This window comes from Hipposideros armiger, unplaced genomic scaffold (assembly GCF_001890085.2).
Source record: "Hipposideros armiger isolate ML-2016 unplaced genomic scaffold, ASM189008v1 scaffold_136, whole genome shotgun sequence".
NCBI classification, from domain to species: Eukaryota; Metazoa; Chordata; class Mammalia; order Chiroptera; family Hipposideridae; genus Hipposideros; species Hipposideros armiger.
In genome coordinates, this window is record NW_017731486.1 from 1,566,739 (window position 1) to 1,584,882 (window position 18,144).

At 34.3% G+C, this 18,144-nt stretch overlaps 1 protein-coding gene across 6 annotated transcripts in view; it reads right to left on the bottom strand.

The window, feature by feature from the left end:
* ANKRD12 (ankyrin repeat domain 12) overlaps positions 1–18,144 on the bottom strand; it is a 138,400-nt gene that overhangs the window by 47,917 nt on the left and 72,339 nt on the right. For 5 of the 6 annotated variants that reach the window (XM_019649954.1, XM_019649951.1, XM_019649952.1 and 2 more), the window contains one exon: positions 16,304–16,451. In XM_019649954.1, coding sequence (XP_019505499.1) covers positions 16,304–16,451 — 148 coding nt within the window. Of the gene's footprint in view, positions 1–7,692; positions 7,774–16,303; positions 16,452–18,144 lie in introns of those variants that run through there. The other variant, XM_019649956.1, reaches the window with a different exon arrangement.

Here is an 18,144-nt window from a genome sequence, read left to right on the forward strand (position 1 = left end):
AGCTCCAGGTTGAGCTGTTGTTCAGCATCTTAGCTGTAGAGGGCAGTGTCACTGGCCCTCATATGTGGGATCTGAACCAGGGCCCTCTGGCGTCCAAAGCCAGCTGTTAACCAATGCGCCACTCGGCCAGCCCCTAGGGATACTACTTTAAAACAATCTTTACATTTGGAATGGTGTTTATGTTATTTTTACTCAGATAAGTTAGTGCATAAGAAAGTCCTAAGCTATACTTCTTTGGTGATCTTTATTTATTAAGATTGTTTTGTTTCATTTATTTTGAAATAGCATTTATTCTTGTTATAGAACAGTTCATGTTAGAAAACCAGCAAAATAGAGACGATTAAAGAAGAAAAGCCAAAAATAAAATAATCCCACCAAATGGCAGTATTTCATCTTTTCTTATGGCCATGTAATATTCCATTGTGTATATATACCACATCTTCTTTAACCAATCATCAAAGGACACTTTGGTTGTCTTGGCCACTGTGAATAATGCTGCAATGAACATATGGGTACATGTATCTTTATGAATAAATGTTTTCAGGTTTTATCGGTAGACACCCTGAAGAGGAACTGCTGGGTCATTTGGTAATTCTAGTCTTAATGTGCTTTTGAGGAACCTCCATACTGTTTTCCATGGCAGCTGTACCAATTCACATTCCCACCAGCAGTGTATGAGGGTTCCTTTTTCTTCAAAACCTCTTCAACATTTGTTATTACTCAGCCATAAGAAAAGATGAACTACTGCCCTTTGTGACAAGATGGATGGATCTTGAGATTATCATGCTATGTGAAATAAGTCAGACACAAAAAGTTGAGAACCATATTATTTCAGTCATGTTGGATATAAAACTGAAAGCAACAAATGAACAAGACAAACAAAAACTCACAGACATAGACAACAGTTTAGTGGTGACTTAGGGTAAGGGGGGGAGGAGGGTGGTAGAAGAGGGGAAAGGGGGTCAAATATATGGTGATGGAAGGACAAATGACTCTGTGTGAACACACAATGCAATGTATAGATGATGTATTATAGAAATGTACACTTGAAACCTATATAATTTTACTAACCAATGTCATCTCACTAAATTTAATAAAAATTAAAAAACAATAATCCCACCACCCAAGAGGATCATTCTTCATAACTCATTACATTTTATTTTATTTGAATTTAACTAACTTAGAAATTATAAAGTGAACAGAATTTCTGAACCTCAGGTCTGTCCTCTTGGATCTTCTAAATTACCCGACCAAAGGAGATCTACTATGGTCATTTCAGAAAGTATATTTATACTCCATGAGCAGCCCAAAATCATGTCACATTTTAGCTTGTTTTATATTTAGCCCATGACTTTGTTCATATAGTTTGTTTTCCCTGGAGTTTTTGCCTTTCTTCTTATTTATCAGATTAGACAATATAAATTCATACAACCAATACCATTACACAGTGACCTCTCAAGAATCTATTTCATACAATATGTGTACCGTTATCCACTCTTTTATTGATAACATTTTTCACAAACGTCTCTTACATTCTGTTCTAAAATATGCCAATTGCTCATTGCTGTCACTGGAATTTTTCGTCAAAATCCTGTTAGTCTTCATATCTTTTCTTTTAGACATGTATTTTTGTATCACTGAAAATGTACTATTTGAATAATTTTTTCAGAAGGAGAACAGAAAGTATGTCCAAGGATGTTTTTTCTTTAACCCTTACTTTTAATAGGTAGTTGGAAATGGTATTCTAGGTTCAAAATAATTTTTCATAGATGGTGCAACTATAGCTCCATCTGTCTTCTAACAGCATATTTAAGAATGAGAAATCTGATGCCAGTCTCCTTCCTCTGTAAGTAATGTTTCCTTCTGATTCTGGGAGCTTGCAGTACAAGGTGTGCTAAAAAACTATAATGAATGTTTAAATTTAAAAAATGTATTACAGTAAAAGACACACTGCCATTAATCTCCCTCAAAATACTCCTCCTCACTTCGAACACACTTATCCCATCGTTCTTGCTACTTTCTGAAGCAATTCTGGAGTCCTCTTTCGTGAGCGTTTTTAGTTGTGCTGTTGTGGCTGCGTTGATGTCCTTAACCAATTCAAAATGTTTTCCTTCTATGGTCATTTTAACTTTGGAGAAGAGCCAGAAGTCACACAATGCCAGATCCGGTGGATGAGAACACACCGTAATGTTGTTTGGTTTTTTTAAAGCCAATTTGCTCTTTTGTGTATTGTTTGTTTTAAAGATTTTTTTTTTATTGGGGAATTGGGGAAGGGGAACAGTGTTGGGGAATTGGGGAACAGGAACAGCCAAGTTGTTGTCCTTCAACCTTAGTTGTGGGGGGCGCAGCAACTCAGCTTCAAGTCCAGTAGCCATCTGTCTGCCTGACGGCAGCTGGTGGCTACACAGCTGAAGGTGCCATGTTCAATCATCATTGCAGGTGGGCATAGCCCACCATCCCACGCAGGAGTCAAACCAGAAATCCTGTTGTTAGGAGCACGTGCTCTCATCAGCTGAGCTATCCTGCCACCTGTTGGCAGCACAGCAGTTCACTCAGGCACAGCTCACTGGCAACCCTACTGCTCAGAGCTTGTGCTCTTAACCAACTGAGCCACTTGGCCAGCACCCGTAATGTTTTTATTTGACTGAAAATGCCATATCAGAAGGACGTGTGACATGGAGCGTTGTCATGATGGAGGATAAAGACACTCACAAAGAGGACTTCCAGAACTGCTTCAGAAAGTGGCAAGAACGATGGGATAAGTGTGCTTAAAGCAAAGGGGATTAATGGCAATGTGTCTTTTACTGTAATACATTTTTCTGTAATTTAAACATTCATCGTATCTTTTGATCACACCTCATATTTTAAAAAATCTTCATCACTGAAGTTGTGACGCATCTAGATCGAGGTTTTTAACTTTTTCTTTTTTACATTCCCATTTGATCTATAATATAAACATAAGTCTTTCTTCAAATAAAAAAGTTTTCTTACCAACATCTGCTTTTTGTAAGATGAATGCTTACAAAGTATTTTTGTAAGATGTACATCCTGAATATGCTTTTTATGTTTTTACCATTTTTCTTATATTTCCAATGTCTTTTCTAAAATGTTTTATATATTGCCTTTCTCTTAGATCTCTTAGATCTTCAGCAATGCCTAGTCCTGTATAGAATACTTACTTTCAGTACTGATAAATATTTTGAACTCTAATTACTTTCCTGATCTACTTATTTTTTAAAAAGATTTTTATTGGGGAATTGGGGAGGGGAACATTGTGTTTTTCCAGGACCCATCATCTCCAAATCAAGTTGTCCTTTAATCTTAGTTGTGGAGGGCGCAAGTCCAGTCTCTGNGGGAGGGAGGGACAGGACGGGCCTGCTTCCTCTAACCAACTGTGCTATCTGGCCACCTGACGGAAGCTTTCGGCTGCTCGGCTCAAGGTGCCGTGTTCAATCTTAGTTGCATTCCACCATCCCATATGGGTGTTAAACCGGCAACCTTGCCCCCTGGTCTACTTTTTCATAGTAGTCTTTTGTTGTTATGATTAGTGGATTGATTGCCTACCAAGAATCTCCAAGAATACTAAAAATAACTTACCCTTCTGCTTCCTATATTATTTATATTCTCCAGGATCAATTGTTCTGTTCGTTTATCTTGACCTTTCTTGTCTTTCATTCAGTTGGTTTTCCTCAAATCACTGGATTTCTTTTCATATTGATAAAGGGAAAAACTCGTTTCTTCAGCACTTTGTGGAGAATCTCTACAACAGGCCTCACTCCTGAGTCAGAAGCCTGTTTGTAGTGATTTTTGGTTCTCTCTAATCTCATTCCTGTTCTGTTCCCTGAACCAGCTGACTCTGAGTTTCAGAGAATCTCTGAGGTTTCATTGGAATGAATATTTCACAACTGTTGTAGGCCTCTGTTACGTCTATTTTGTATTGTACCTTTGCTCAGCAATAATTCACTCATCACAACGAATATATTTAATAATTATATAAATATAACTTATTTATGTTACTTAGCCAAAGAAGTTACATTAGAAAAAAAGGCACCTGCATTTTAGGAAATAAACCTTTATAGCTTTCATGTCCCTAAATTTACTGAGAAATGTAGCTTAGAGACAGGGAAAATAATTTAGGTAATTTTATACAGTCTCATCTAAATCTCCATTTCTAAACTTCAATTTTCCTAAGTAAAGGTTAGGTAGGTATTTTAATTCTACTTTATAGGAGAAAAGTAATTATACATCTATTTGGAAATAAGTATGCCATATGAGAACATATTTTCACTGTATTTCTACAGTAATAGATATAGGTTAAGAGAATTACAGTTAAGAGTTTAGAGGTTAGCTGGGGAGGGAAGAAAATATAATCAACAGTTGAAAATACTAAGTCTAAAAGCAAAATCTACATAAGAAGTAAAATCAAGTATCACAACATTCCGTATACTCCCTCAATTAATTATACATGGGCTTTGTATGAAAATGTCAGTAAAATGAAATTCACTCTATAAAGTATAAATTAACCAAGATCTTTTCCCCCCTCTGAAAATACTGGCATCACTACAAAAATTTTGATGTCACTAAAAGAAACTGACAAAAATCACCCAGTTGCAGCTATTCCATCATAAATATATACATATTATTACATGAAGGTCCTTTTGGCCATGACTAGATAGAAGTTTTCTGAAGACAGCATGATATACAATAGTTAAGGCTGAACTCATTTAAACGTATGTATAATTAATATTTTTAAGTCAAAGGTCAGTTTTTTTAAGGGTTCTGCCCAAATGTACCCTTTGTAGTTTGTTGTAAATATTCAGCATTATCTCAACTACTATAACTATGTGACAGACTCACTTTAAGTTGCTAAGTACTGGTAGAAATTCAGTTTTTAAGGAAAACTATTAAGCTAACATATTTTAAACAAAAAAACCTATTAGTTTTAGTATCTGCAATAAATAATTTTACATATTTTCAGCAAATACACTTGAAATTTCTTTACTGTATTTACATGAATTTCAAAGAGAGATATTTAGCAGACTACTATTTTATGTAAAACAAAATTTAAAGACTTATTAATCTGCAGATATCCAAAGAATATCTCAGCTGTACCCACAATTTCCCATTTATTTTTCTGATATACGAGCAAGTAAAAAATGTAGAGCTACGCTATTTTTGTGGATACTGCTAGAGAGTGAATGTTTACAGTATACGGTAATTTAGATATTAAATAATTCCTTTCCCCTTTTCTCCAGTTAGCAAAATTTGACATACATATTTTTCTTTAAAAAACACTCCACCTAGAATTAAAAATTCTTAAGCTTAAGAATTCAGAACTCGGTTGATATAATTAATCCACATAAAACACATAAAAGTACTGATTTTCAAATAAGTGAATTTTAGAGATTTTGTTTAAGATTCAGGTAAAAGTAGCTGGTGATATTTAGAAAAAGTTTGAAAAATTAAAATTCAGAACTGTGTGTATAAAGTGCACCAAGTATGTCACAAAGCAGGGGAGAAAAAGCAGAGAGAACATGCATACCACTATAATGGAATTTCTTTCAACTGGTCATTAAATAAAAGAATATCTCATTGGCTCAGCTCTGTGCACATCAGGGATACTTAAGTGCCTTTTCATTTCTTCTAAGCACTGATATAGGGATATGGGAAAAATAAGTGCTAAACACCAAACACAGTGCTTGCTGCTACTCAACAAATTCAGAAATAGATTTTAACCAAACAGTCTGCTAACAGCCCTGGTTAAATAAAGTAAATTTTTTGGGTTATAAATGGGTTACAATTTTCCATATTAGGCATAACCTGTCACCTAATGTATATACTGAAAGTGATTCAAAATGCCATTTGGGAAGCAAGAATATAAAATATTCTTTACATGTTAAATGGAGGAAACTTTAATGTCAGGTGTATACTAATATGCAAACTCCTTTCCCTACAAAATGCTCTACCAAATTTAAATTCCTAAAGATCAAATATGATGATACAGATTTTGACACTCTAAAAACACCCTATATAACTTTTCCCTGCAGTTTTCATACTTCTAATGTTAAATGGTTTGTTTGCTTTAAAACTTCCTAAGGTGATGATGCTTCTTCCTCCTTATATCACATAATCCATTTAATAACAATTTCTGACCAAAATATATATAATTGTGTCTTGAATCTCTTGATTTATTAACTGTTATAATTCCATACACGAATACATCAACAGTCATATTCCATAACTCCTGAAATATAAAACTGAGTAAATGAGTTTCACAAATTATGACAATATATTTAGAATAGTTAACAATTTATTGTTTTAACATTAAGAAAATAAGACTTCAAAATAGTGGTTATTTTGTGTATCTTATGACACAGAAATGCACTCAGTAAACACCAGCTGGTTAATAATATATCACTGTCTTTTTAAAAGTTTCCTAATCTATTTTACAGTAGATTCTAAAACTAGCTTGTGTATTTATTAGGATGGGGCATTTCCATCCTAATTAAGTTGAATTATGCAAGTGAGGAAAGTTTATAGCAACTGCTTAATAAACAAGGTCAGACTGCTACAGTCAAAGTAAGATAAGAAAAAGGTGAACAAGGTCTGACAATGACTGGCATTTTCAACTTTGTCCATTCGGCACTCTGTTTAAGTAATAAAATCAGTGTCTGCAAACTTTTAACAGAATCTCTACTCTGGCAATTAATGACTGTGTGAAAGTATGGAGGGGGGTACTATGTGACACAGAGTTACCCAGGTATCCATTACCATAATTATGTTTTATGAGCACGGTCTGACTCTGATATAACGGAGTTCTCAGCAGGATAGCAAGAAGTAATTATTTGTAGCAAACATTAGCTTTAGATGGATTCTCTGAACGAGAAGGTAATGTGGAATAAAACCATGGGAAAAGAGCAGAAGTTGGGAAGGAAAAAAAAGACTAAAGAATTATGCAAATTTAAAAGTGTCACACATTTGTATACAAATAAGCTGTACTAACCAGTACATGTATTCCTGCAACAATATCATAAATGGCTGATATGCACGAACTAAAACTGCTACGCAGTGTGGTCCATGAACTGAGGCCAGTCTGCAAATTGTTTATTACTAATCCCTGATGAACTAGGAGCTTGTACCAAAAATGGAAATCAATTACGTCACTAGCATACTGAGTTCAGCTGACATTTTTTTCATAGCATCTTTTCCTTTTTGATGAAGGAAGCGGTACACTGATTTATGTTCCGGCACAAGCTCTTTATCTTGAGAATCAGTAACAGTTTGTGGAACAACTATTCTGAGTAGCACTGTCATAAAGCACAATGCCTAATGGAATAAACCACATTTAAAATGCTATATATATATAAAACACCCTTTTTTTTACTCCAAATTTGTTAGGCCCTAAAATTCACAGTCTTGGTTATATTCTCTAACTTGGCAACACTTAAAGTGTATCTGTCACATGGATGACATGACATACCAGGTGGGTAACAATGCTATCAGGCTTTACACATACAAACATCTGTGGGCAGTTACATTAATTCTGTATTAAATATTAATACATTTTGAATTTAGATTGGATGACATCTGATAAAGTTAAGTCTAACAAGGACCTCATGTAAATTCAGCAATAAATTTGGGTATTTTCATCAGTCTTTTTCAGCAACTCCAAAATCTTTGTATGATACTTACTGATGATTTTTTGCAACATTCCTTGAGGGACTTTGATCAAGCAATAATTCAGGTACTTTCACCGTGTGGAAAATAAATATTCTGAAAAATCAATACATAGCTGATGAACACATGAAACAATCAAAATCAGTGAAAATCAAAATAGATTCTAGAAGCTATGTTCCACTCAAATTCAACATATTAAGGCCAAATAAGATACCTTCCTTCATCCATGGGAAAAATTTGTTGCAGCACTTTTTTCTAAGAGAAAGTTTTAATTGGGTTGTTAGAAAAACTGAAAAAATACGTCATGACTTTTCCGACAACCCAATATAACAAAAGCTGCTTTTCACAGCTACTGTTTTCTGAAAAATTATGGAGTTTGTAGCCATAATAAATGGAAAAATTAACATACCATATAAAATTTTTCTGTTTTTCAAATCTTATTTTCTTATGAAATCAATATAATTTCAGCTATTAAAAATCCTGATTTCACATAGCACAAAGATGTTCCAATGACTTTCAGCATGAAATTGGCAGATGGATTTATAAATACTTTGAAAGTAGAAATTGACAGGGGTTAGCAGATAATTATGTTAGTATCTCCATTTTCATAATCAGCTGTATCCCCAGTGCTTAAACAATGCCTAACACACACATAATGGGTACTCAAAAATAGTTGCTGAAGAATTGAGCTGAAGGAAGGAGGAAGAGGAGTTTAGGATGACTACCAAATATATGACATAGATGAATGATGTTACCGTTGGGACAGGAAAAAAAAAGAAGAGTGTAAATGGAGAAAAAAGAAGTTCCATTTAGGCACACAGATTTCTGTGGGACTTCTAAGTGGTATCCAGAGGGCAGCTAAATACAGAGGGTGCCAAAAAAATGTATACACATTTTAAGATAACATTTTAAGATGAGATGTTATCTTAAAATGTGTATACATTTTTTGGCAAAAATGGCACCCCGGTATATAATTTTGAAGCTTAATAGAGAAGTATGGAATAAAGAGATACTTGGGAGGCCGCACCATATAGATGGTAGTTGAAACTCTAAGTGTGGGTGGACTTTATTTGTGAGAATATATGGTATGAGAAGAGGGTCCAGAAAGTAAAATCTCTGGAAAAACCAACACAGGGTACATGGGAAGGGAATGAGAAGTAAACGAAGATAAGATTCTAAAAGGAAACTGAGAAGGATCAGTCTAGATGATGAAAGCCAGGAGAGAATTATGTCCCAGAAACCAAGGCAGGAGAATTTTAGGAAGAACTTGGTCAACACTGTCAAATTCTACAGAAAGACTGAAAAGACAGCTAAGGGATCTGACAGTGAGAAAATCATATGTGATGTTAGTAAACATAAATTCAAGAGTGCACTACAATACACTTTAAGAAGCTCAGTTATAAAGGGAAGGACATAAGGGATTAAATAAACAGGGATGCATGGCAAGAGATTTTTGCTGAGTCTTGTATATTTATGTGTAAAAAATATTATCACACGATTGTGTCCAGCTCTAACTCCCTTCCCTCCACCCAAATCATCCCCTTTCTTCCCCACTACACACCCCAAAATTCCTCCTTAATAGCCTGGCATAGATGCTTCCAGATTTTTTCCACACTTATGCAATTTTACACAAATATATGTACACATATAAATATTGGTTTTTAAAACACTTCATTTTACACAAATGAGATATGATTATTCATCTTGATTTTCCAAACTTAACAATATTTTATGAAAATCTCTCCCAGTAATTGATTGGTACAGCATTAAGGAGTATTTTTTCATGGCTCTACAACAGTCCGTGGTGTGGCATATACTTTGATTTCTGCAACCCTGTATGACTATATATTTTTTCTTTTCCCACTGAAAAATGTTATAATAAACATGGGCTATTCCCAGATGTATAACTGCTAGATCAAAGGGCATAAGTATCTTTAAAAAACGTTTTTATAATAAGTTTTGAACTTACACAAAAGTAGACAGAATGTTATACTGAACCGCCATGTACCCATCACTCTACTCCAACAGCCATCACTCTTTGTTCAATCCATGCCTTCTATTCATCCTACCCTTGTATCATTTTGAAGCATATCCCATTCATCACATCACTTTATCCAGAAATATTTCAGTATCTCTAAAAGATAAGAGCTCTTGTATTTTGCTAGCTGTTGTCAGACTGTTTTTCAAAGACTGTAACAATTCACATGCCTCCCTCTTCTATTATGTAACTACTTTTTATAAGTTGTTGGTTTAATCTTTCATTATTTCTTTTAAAATATGTAAGAAAATATACATATTGATATACCTTTAAATCCCTAAATATCTTCAATGATCTTTCTTTTACCCTGACAGGTGAATACTACCTACCTTGGTCAGGTACAGGATTCTTATGTTGCAGTAGTCTATCTTCCACTGTTCCAAGTTAGAAGTCCAATGCCAATGTGATAGTATTTCCTTGCAGGTTAACTTGCTAGATTGAGAACTAAGGAATTTGACCAATACATGCTTAGGGGTATGTGTATGTGTTTTTATCAATCTACCTAGAGTTCACTGAGGTTTATAATCTATAAGACTCAGGCTTTCTTCAGCTCAGGAAAATTTTCTTCTGTTTGTATTACTGTATTATCTTCTACTTGTTTATTTATTTCCCTTTTAAATTACTTCCCATAAATAACACTTATTCACGTTAGATCTGTTAGGTCTTCTAGATGTATTCCCTAAGTCTTGTATCTTTTCTTTCAGGATTCTTTCTCTGTATTTTTGCTGTGTTGTGAGGATTTAACTGACTTTCCAATCTATTAATTTACGTTCCAACAGTGATCACTTCTTGCTTCAATTTATCCAGAGTTGTCTAATCATGAGGGTTTTTTGTTGTTGTTAGTTCCAAAAGTCTTTTTGTGCTGTATTTGAATTTTCTTAAGTGTTCATTTTTGTTGTTGAAGTATTCTGTTTCCTCTAGTAGTTTTCTTTAGCTGTGTTAACATTCTGTTTGTTCAAAATGATCATTCTCTCGGGTTTCTAGGTAACTTTGAAGGGGTTGTCTTTCCTCATGGCAATGCAATCCCTACATTGCAGTAGTCCAAGAGGCAGACCTCTTAAAGGTGGTGGAAGATAAAGTGGTCTTCACACCTGTGACTGCCAGTTAGCAGCTGAAGCACCAGAAGGAAGCCTCCCTGTTGACTGATTCTAGGTCTTCTCAAACTTGCGCAGTCTCAGTAATGGATGAACTTGGTCTAAAGGTTCAGCTATTCCTTGGACTCGTGGGGGTTGGAGAGTACTGGCATAATCCCTAAGAGCCAGTAATCCCTCTCCACCAATTCAACAAATATTAACTGAGCAATATCTATGGACCAAACACATAAGGAATTTACATTTACTGGAGGATAAAAATAGATACTAAAAGGAAAGTTGTCACCTTTACAGTTTTGTCTATAGTTTTAGCTCCATTCATTAACATTACCACTACCAAATACTGTTTATCCTTTAACCAATATTTTTCTCTCTTTAGTCACTGACCCCTCCAGCCCTGGTCTCCTCATTCTATAATCAGTCCCACTTTTGGATAGGTAAAGAGTTAAGTGGAAGCCCTGATCATTCATTTCCTAAGTGAAATAAAGGAACTATCACTATTGCTAGTCCATTCTCAAAACTATTAAAAAAAAATCAGGTTTGCCCAAGAATTTTTAGTATTAAAATAAAAAAACAAAAACCCAAGATCTTGTATGTGCCACTTAACTAAGTTTTGCATAAAATTCACCCAGAGAAGTATAAATCATTAAATATGTACTTAATTTTTTAGTCTTGCCTGGGTTTTTTTTGTTTTTAAGATTTTATTGGGGATTTGGGGAGGGAACAGTGTTGGGGAGTTGGGGAAGGGGAACAGACAAGTTGCTGTCCTTTTGTTCCTCAATCTAGTTGTGGAGGACATTGCTTCACTGGCCCATGTTGGTATTGTGATCATTGCACTCTTCCTGGCTGAGGCAGATCGGTCGCTGGCCATTGGACAGCCACTTACGGCAGCTCACGAAAGCTCACGCTGGCTGCCAGCCACTCACGGTAGCTCACGGCAGCCTTAATCTTACCTGTTTTTAAAGTTTGATATGCCTTTTAAGGCATTTTAATTTTTTTTACAGGTTCTTCATTTTCTTTTAAGTTTAAAAGTATCACCATATTTTATTTTACTTTTTAAAAAGTAGTTTCAGGTGTACAAAGCAACGTTAATAGTTAGACATTTACACCCCTCACAAAGTAATAACCCTACAAGTGCTTTTTCCATACAATTTATCTCTTGAAGAACCAAAGCTATTTGGGTTTCCCATTCTGGAATTTGCTTGGTGTAGATCAGCATGTTCCTCTGACTCTGGTATTTCCTGCAAATAGCAGCTGGTTCTTGAAGACTGAAGAGTGGTAGTAGTGTAGTGTATTCTTTCATTAGGGAGCATGCAATAGTTCTTTTCTTTCTCTATTTTTATTTAATATTAGCAATGTTGATGCTCAATGGTTAGATATATTAACTAATTGCGGCTGCAAAATGGTCCATTTTTTCCCATTCTTTTAACTGGGTTAATCTTATTTAAAAAAATCACTTTTCACCTATAATGAAGCTACCTAGTGATAAAGTTCATATAAAAAAAACAAGATAAATGATTTACTTTTTCTTTTTTTATTTAATTTTTAAGGTAACAAATAGGTGCTCTAATGATGACGAATTAAACTTAAAAAATTATCACTACAAACTCATGTATTTAAACATATTTAATGGGTTTAAAATCTTTGCAATTACTACCCTTATTGAAGCTCAAACTATCCATCCTTGGCCAGTGGTAAACTGCTCTAAGCTGTCTCCTAAGGCCTTTTGACAAGACCATATATTAGTCGTTAATAGCTTTCTTGAAATTCACAATAACAAGATGTTCCAAGTCCATCTTACATACTTCCTGCCCCAGACTTGGAATCATCATTTTTTTCCAAGAAGCCTTAGTTTTTAGTAGAAAATATTTCAAGATTATGATCTGGGCACTAGGAATGATTATTGCTACTGTCTTAGTCATTGTTTTTAGATTTTCTCAAAGGACAAAGCAAGGAAATTTTATGTATTTATATATATTTTAAAGTTTATTTGGAAATAATTTCAAACTCACAAAAATTAGACAAAGAAAAAATACTAAACACTTATATAGCCGTTATTCAGATTTGCCTATTAATGTTTTTTACTCTCTTGCTTTACCATTTGGTTCCTCTCTCTCTCTCTCCTCTCTCTGTATGTATATATACACAATATATACACACAGAGGGTGCCAAAAAAATGTATACGCATTTTAAGAAAGGAAAACTGTAAAATTGTAATACTCTATACCAATAACAAAGGATGAATACAAGTCACGATAGACTTCTGCAATTACAAGAGGTGCTCAAAGTGGTTACCATCAGCGTCCAGACACTTCTGAGTACAGCGAACTACTACTTGAGTAACGTTGACCAAAGTGTCCACTTGTATACATTTTTTTGGTACCTTCACTATGTTTGTATTTGTATCTCTTATCTATATCTATATACATACATACATATATATATACACACACACACACACACACGTATATATACATATATATTTTTTTCTGAACTATATGAGGGTAAATTACATACATCATGGCTCTTTACCCTTACATACTTCAGTGAGTATTTCCTAAGAAATAAGTATTCCTTAAGATATATGGATATTCTCTCATCATCACAGTACAGCTGTCAACTTCATAAATTTACAATGAAATAACACTAATTTATTGTTCATATTCCTTGTTAAATGACTTAATAATGTCATGTATAATAATTTCCCCCTCTCTATTACAGGATCCAGGCTAGGAGCAGGTATTGTTTTTTCTATTTATTAACTCTTTAGACAGTCTGGAACATTTCTATCACCTTTACTGGTTTTTCATGACACTGACATTTCTTAGTCTGTCACTATTTTTTTTTTTTTAACCATATCGTTCCTCATGATTATGCATTCTCAGCCAAAGTGCTACAAAAGTGTTATATCCTTTTGATGATATCATACCTGGAGACATATATGACTTTGTCCCTCCTTGATGATGTTAATTTGATCACACCGTTCAGGTGCTGCTGAATTTTTCTACTATATAACCATTGATTTCCTTTCCCCTCCTCTCTTATAATGTGAAAAATCAATGTAAATATCCTGCACTTCATCAAAAAATTCCTCCTAGATTTATCAGTTATTAGTGATTCCTGACTAATAATCTTTACTTACCATGAAGAATGTAAATGATCAGGTAGGGGCAGGGATTAGATAAGAAGGGGTATAAGGAATTTCTGGAGTGCTAGAGATATTCTGTATCTTGTTAAGGTTGAATTATACAAGTCTATGCATTTCAAAACTCACAGAATGTTTTATTAAATAAGGAATTATTAATTTCACAAATATAAACATTACCTAAAAAAGTCATATAAGAAAACTGAATTCTAGTTAATAAAATGCACGCTAAAGTATTTAGAGAGGTCTGCAACTTTGAAATGTTATCAAAAAATAAGATGAATTAATGGGTAGATAGATAGATATGTGATAATATAATAAAGGAAATACATAACAAAAAGTTAAGTATAAAATGTAGCTGGTGGGTTCAGGGTGTTCACTGTAAAATTCTTTGAACTTTGCTGTATGTTTGAACATTTTCATAATAAAATATTGGGATTTTAACTTCTGCACAGCAAAGGAAATAAATCATCAACAAAATGAAAAGGCAACTTACTAAATGGGAAAAAATATTTGCAAACCATATATTCATATATAATAAGGGGTTAATATCTAAAATATATAAGGAACTCATACAACTCAATAACAAACAATCTGATTGAAAAATGGACAGAAGATCTCAATAGACATTTTCCCAAAGAAGACATATAAACAGCCAACAGGTACATGAAAAGATGCCCAACATCATTTATCATTAGGGAAATGCAAATCAAAACCACAATATCATCTCACACCTGTTAGTATGGCTGTTATCAAAAAGACAAGAAATAACAAGTGTTGGCAAGAATGTGGAAAAAAAGGAACCTTTGTGCACTATTGGTTGGGATGCAACAGTCACTATGGAAAACATATGGAGGTTCCTCAAAAAACTAAAAAGAGAACTACTATATGATCCAGCATTTCCACTTTTGGGAATTTATCTGAAAAAAATGAAAACACTAATTCAAAAAGATGTATGCACCCCACATTCAGTACAGCATTATTTATGGTAGCCAACATATGGAAACAACCTAAGTATCCATAGACGAATGACTAGATAAAGATGTGGTAAATACATACAATGGAGTACTATTTAGCCATAAAAAAGAATGAAATTTTGCCATTTGCAACAGGGTATTATTATGCTAAATAAAATAAGTCAGACAGAGAAACACCAATGCTGCATAATCTAGCTTATATGTGGAACCTAAAAGTAAAAACCAAGTTCACAGATAAAGAGAACAGATTGGTGACTGCTAGAGGTAAGGGTGGAGGGAGTAGGTAAAATGGGTAAAGGGTTTCAAAAAGTATGAACTTCCATATAAAATAAATAAGTTACAGGGAAGTAATGTACAGCATGGTGATTATAGTTAATAATACTGTATTACATATTTAAAGGTTGCTAAGAGAATAAATCTTAAAAGTCCTCATCATAAGAAAAGAAAAATTTAACTATGTATAATGATGGATGTTAACTAGACTCATTCTGGTGATCACTTTGCAATGTACACAAATATTGAATCATTATATTGTATACCTGAAACTGATATAATGTTATATGTCAACTGTATCTCAATTAAAAAAAAAGTAAAAGGCAGACCTTTTTGCCTCAAAACTATAGATGTTTTATTACCTTCTGGCAATGACTGAGATTAAATTAGTATGGTTTGACATTTATTCCCTAACATATAACAATGTAATTGTAATATTACCTGTTTGTAGAAATTGTTTAAGATTTTGTGGAGATAAGACCAGTGTGAGACTTACTAAATTTTTTCACTGATATTTGCCGGAAACATGATGAATCCTTCTAATCTATACTCAAAAGACTTTCTTCAACACAAGGAAGTTCTTTTCTGTTATATTTTAAATTGTTTATGGTTTTTAAAAAAAATTCTGATTATGCCAAAAGTTTTCTGAAATATTGCTTTGAATCTTTCCTTTTTAAAATTGTGCCCCTACCTTTCAACAATGACCAGAGTTTAACTACCTGAATAACAAAAAGTAAAAATGCAAAGATGACTCATTAATGCCAGAAAAAGACAAAAAGGGTTTGGTTGGTAGTTCTCTAATTTACAAATGAATGAAAAGAAGTCAGAATAGCAGTGGTGGTAGCTGTTAATGGGGAGAGGTTTTGCAGCGGGCTTAAATCAGCAATTTGTGGGGAAAAAATCATAGAAACAGGGCAATAGCATTATGATTCCATTTATGAAGAGGACAGGCAGCAAATCCTTAATTACTATAGTCACCATTTTTACTAGCTAGCTGCATGATTCTAAGGTTCTCATGCATTTTATGTATTATAAAGTAGAAACAAAATGTTCTAAACATCATGTCAAACAAAGAGTTGAATACAGATTATCTGAAACAAACCTGTGTAGCTTTCATCATCATCAGATAAAGGCACCTCTCTTTTTAGCAGCAATTCCAACTCCTCTGTTTCTGCTACGTCCACTGGACGCTCTCCATGTTTATTAGCTTGAAATGGATTTCCACCATGACGAAGTAACAGTTTCACTATCTGCAACATTAAACAGTGGAAAGATTAAGATTTAGTCCCTTCAGACTATCATTTCAACCATTCTCCTGATAACACTCATAATATTCTTCTGTCTCATTTCTTCTGCCTCCATGTCTCACAACTTCTCTTCTAAATCATGATAACTCTCTTCAAGTTCCATTTTCATTGCCATCCCCTGTCCGATGATTCTACTAATTTCCTCCTCAAAATTTAAGCTGGGCTGTTTTAACACACAACCTCAACATTTTTCTTTTTTATCATATGAGGCCTGACAATTAAGTTCATGAACTCATCCTAGAAAGTGCTACATACCTCATTGCTGAATATCACTAAGGTCACATTCGAAGTACTCCCCCCCCCTTAGGAAGCTGTGCGCTGATGCCAGCACCCAGCCCATTCCTCAAAGCAATTTTGGAACTCTTTTTCTGGAATGGCCATCAGAGCTGTCATCATATTACCCTGGATATCCTGAATGTCATCAAAATGTCTTCCTTTCAATATTTCCTTTATCTTTGGGTAAAGAAAGAAGTCACTGGGGGCCAGATCAGGTGAGTAGGGGGGGTGTTCCAATACAGTTATTTGTTTACTGGCTAAAAACTCCCTCACAGACAGTGCTGAGCGAGCTGGTGCACTGTAGTGAATTGGCAAAAAGTTCAGGTCGTTTTCGTCTTTTTTCACACAGTCTTTTCATCACTTCCAAATAGTAAACTTGGTTAGCTGTTTGTCCAGTTGGTACAAATTCATAATGAATAATCCCTCTGATATCAAAAAAGGTTAGTAACATAACTGCAACAAGTTTGCAAACTTAATCAATGAACAACAGTAAAAAGTTCTCTGGCCTCTTGGAATGTATACAGTTGACCTTTGAACAATGCAGGGATTAGGGCTGCTGACCGCCCCCCCCCACCCCCCACCCCCGTGTAACTGACAATCCATGTATAATTTCTGACTCCCCTAAAACTTAACTAATAATAGCCTGCTGACCAGAAGTCCAGAAGTAGCCTTATCAATAAGTCGATTGATACATATTTCGTATGTTATCACGTACTGTATTCTTACAATAAAGAAAAGAAAATGTTAAGAAAATCATGAGGAAGGAAAAATGAACACAACTGTGTTATAAAAAAAAAATTGCCATATAAGTGGACTTGTTAAGTTGAAACCCATGTTGTTCAAGGGTAAACTCTATTCTAGAAGGACTCTCAAAAGTATTTCCGTTCTGTTTAAGGCTAATATCACTATCAATGCTCTTAATCTTATTCTTTTCCCCGTCTCCCAGGAATTTAAACTATCATTAAGCGACACGAATTTACTTAGAACTAATGAAACAAACTTTGAGGCCCCTATTTTCACGGTCCCCTTACAAGGCCTCATTACTCAGAAATTTTTCTTAAAGAAACCCTTTACCCTCCCACCAAATTATGTAAGCTTTGGGCTCCATAAAACCAGAATCTGCCTGGTTAGTCATCATTTTGTTTCTTTTGTTTGTTGCTTCTTATCCTCTTCCTTTCTATATTTTTAACCTCTTTCTGACTGGCTCCCTTCTAGAAGCCAATCTTTAAAAAAAAAAAAAATGGAATAAAGAAATGAAACACAAATGAAACAAGAAACTGTCCAAACCTATATTCCCCTCCTCTAGCTGAATCTCTGTCTTTCCTTTACAGTCAAGCTCCTGAAAACACTTCTACCTTTG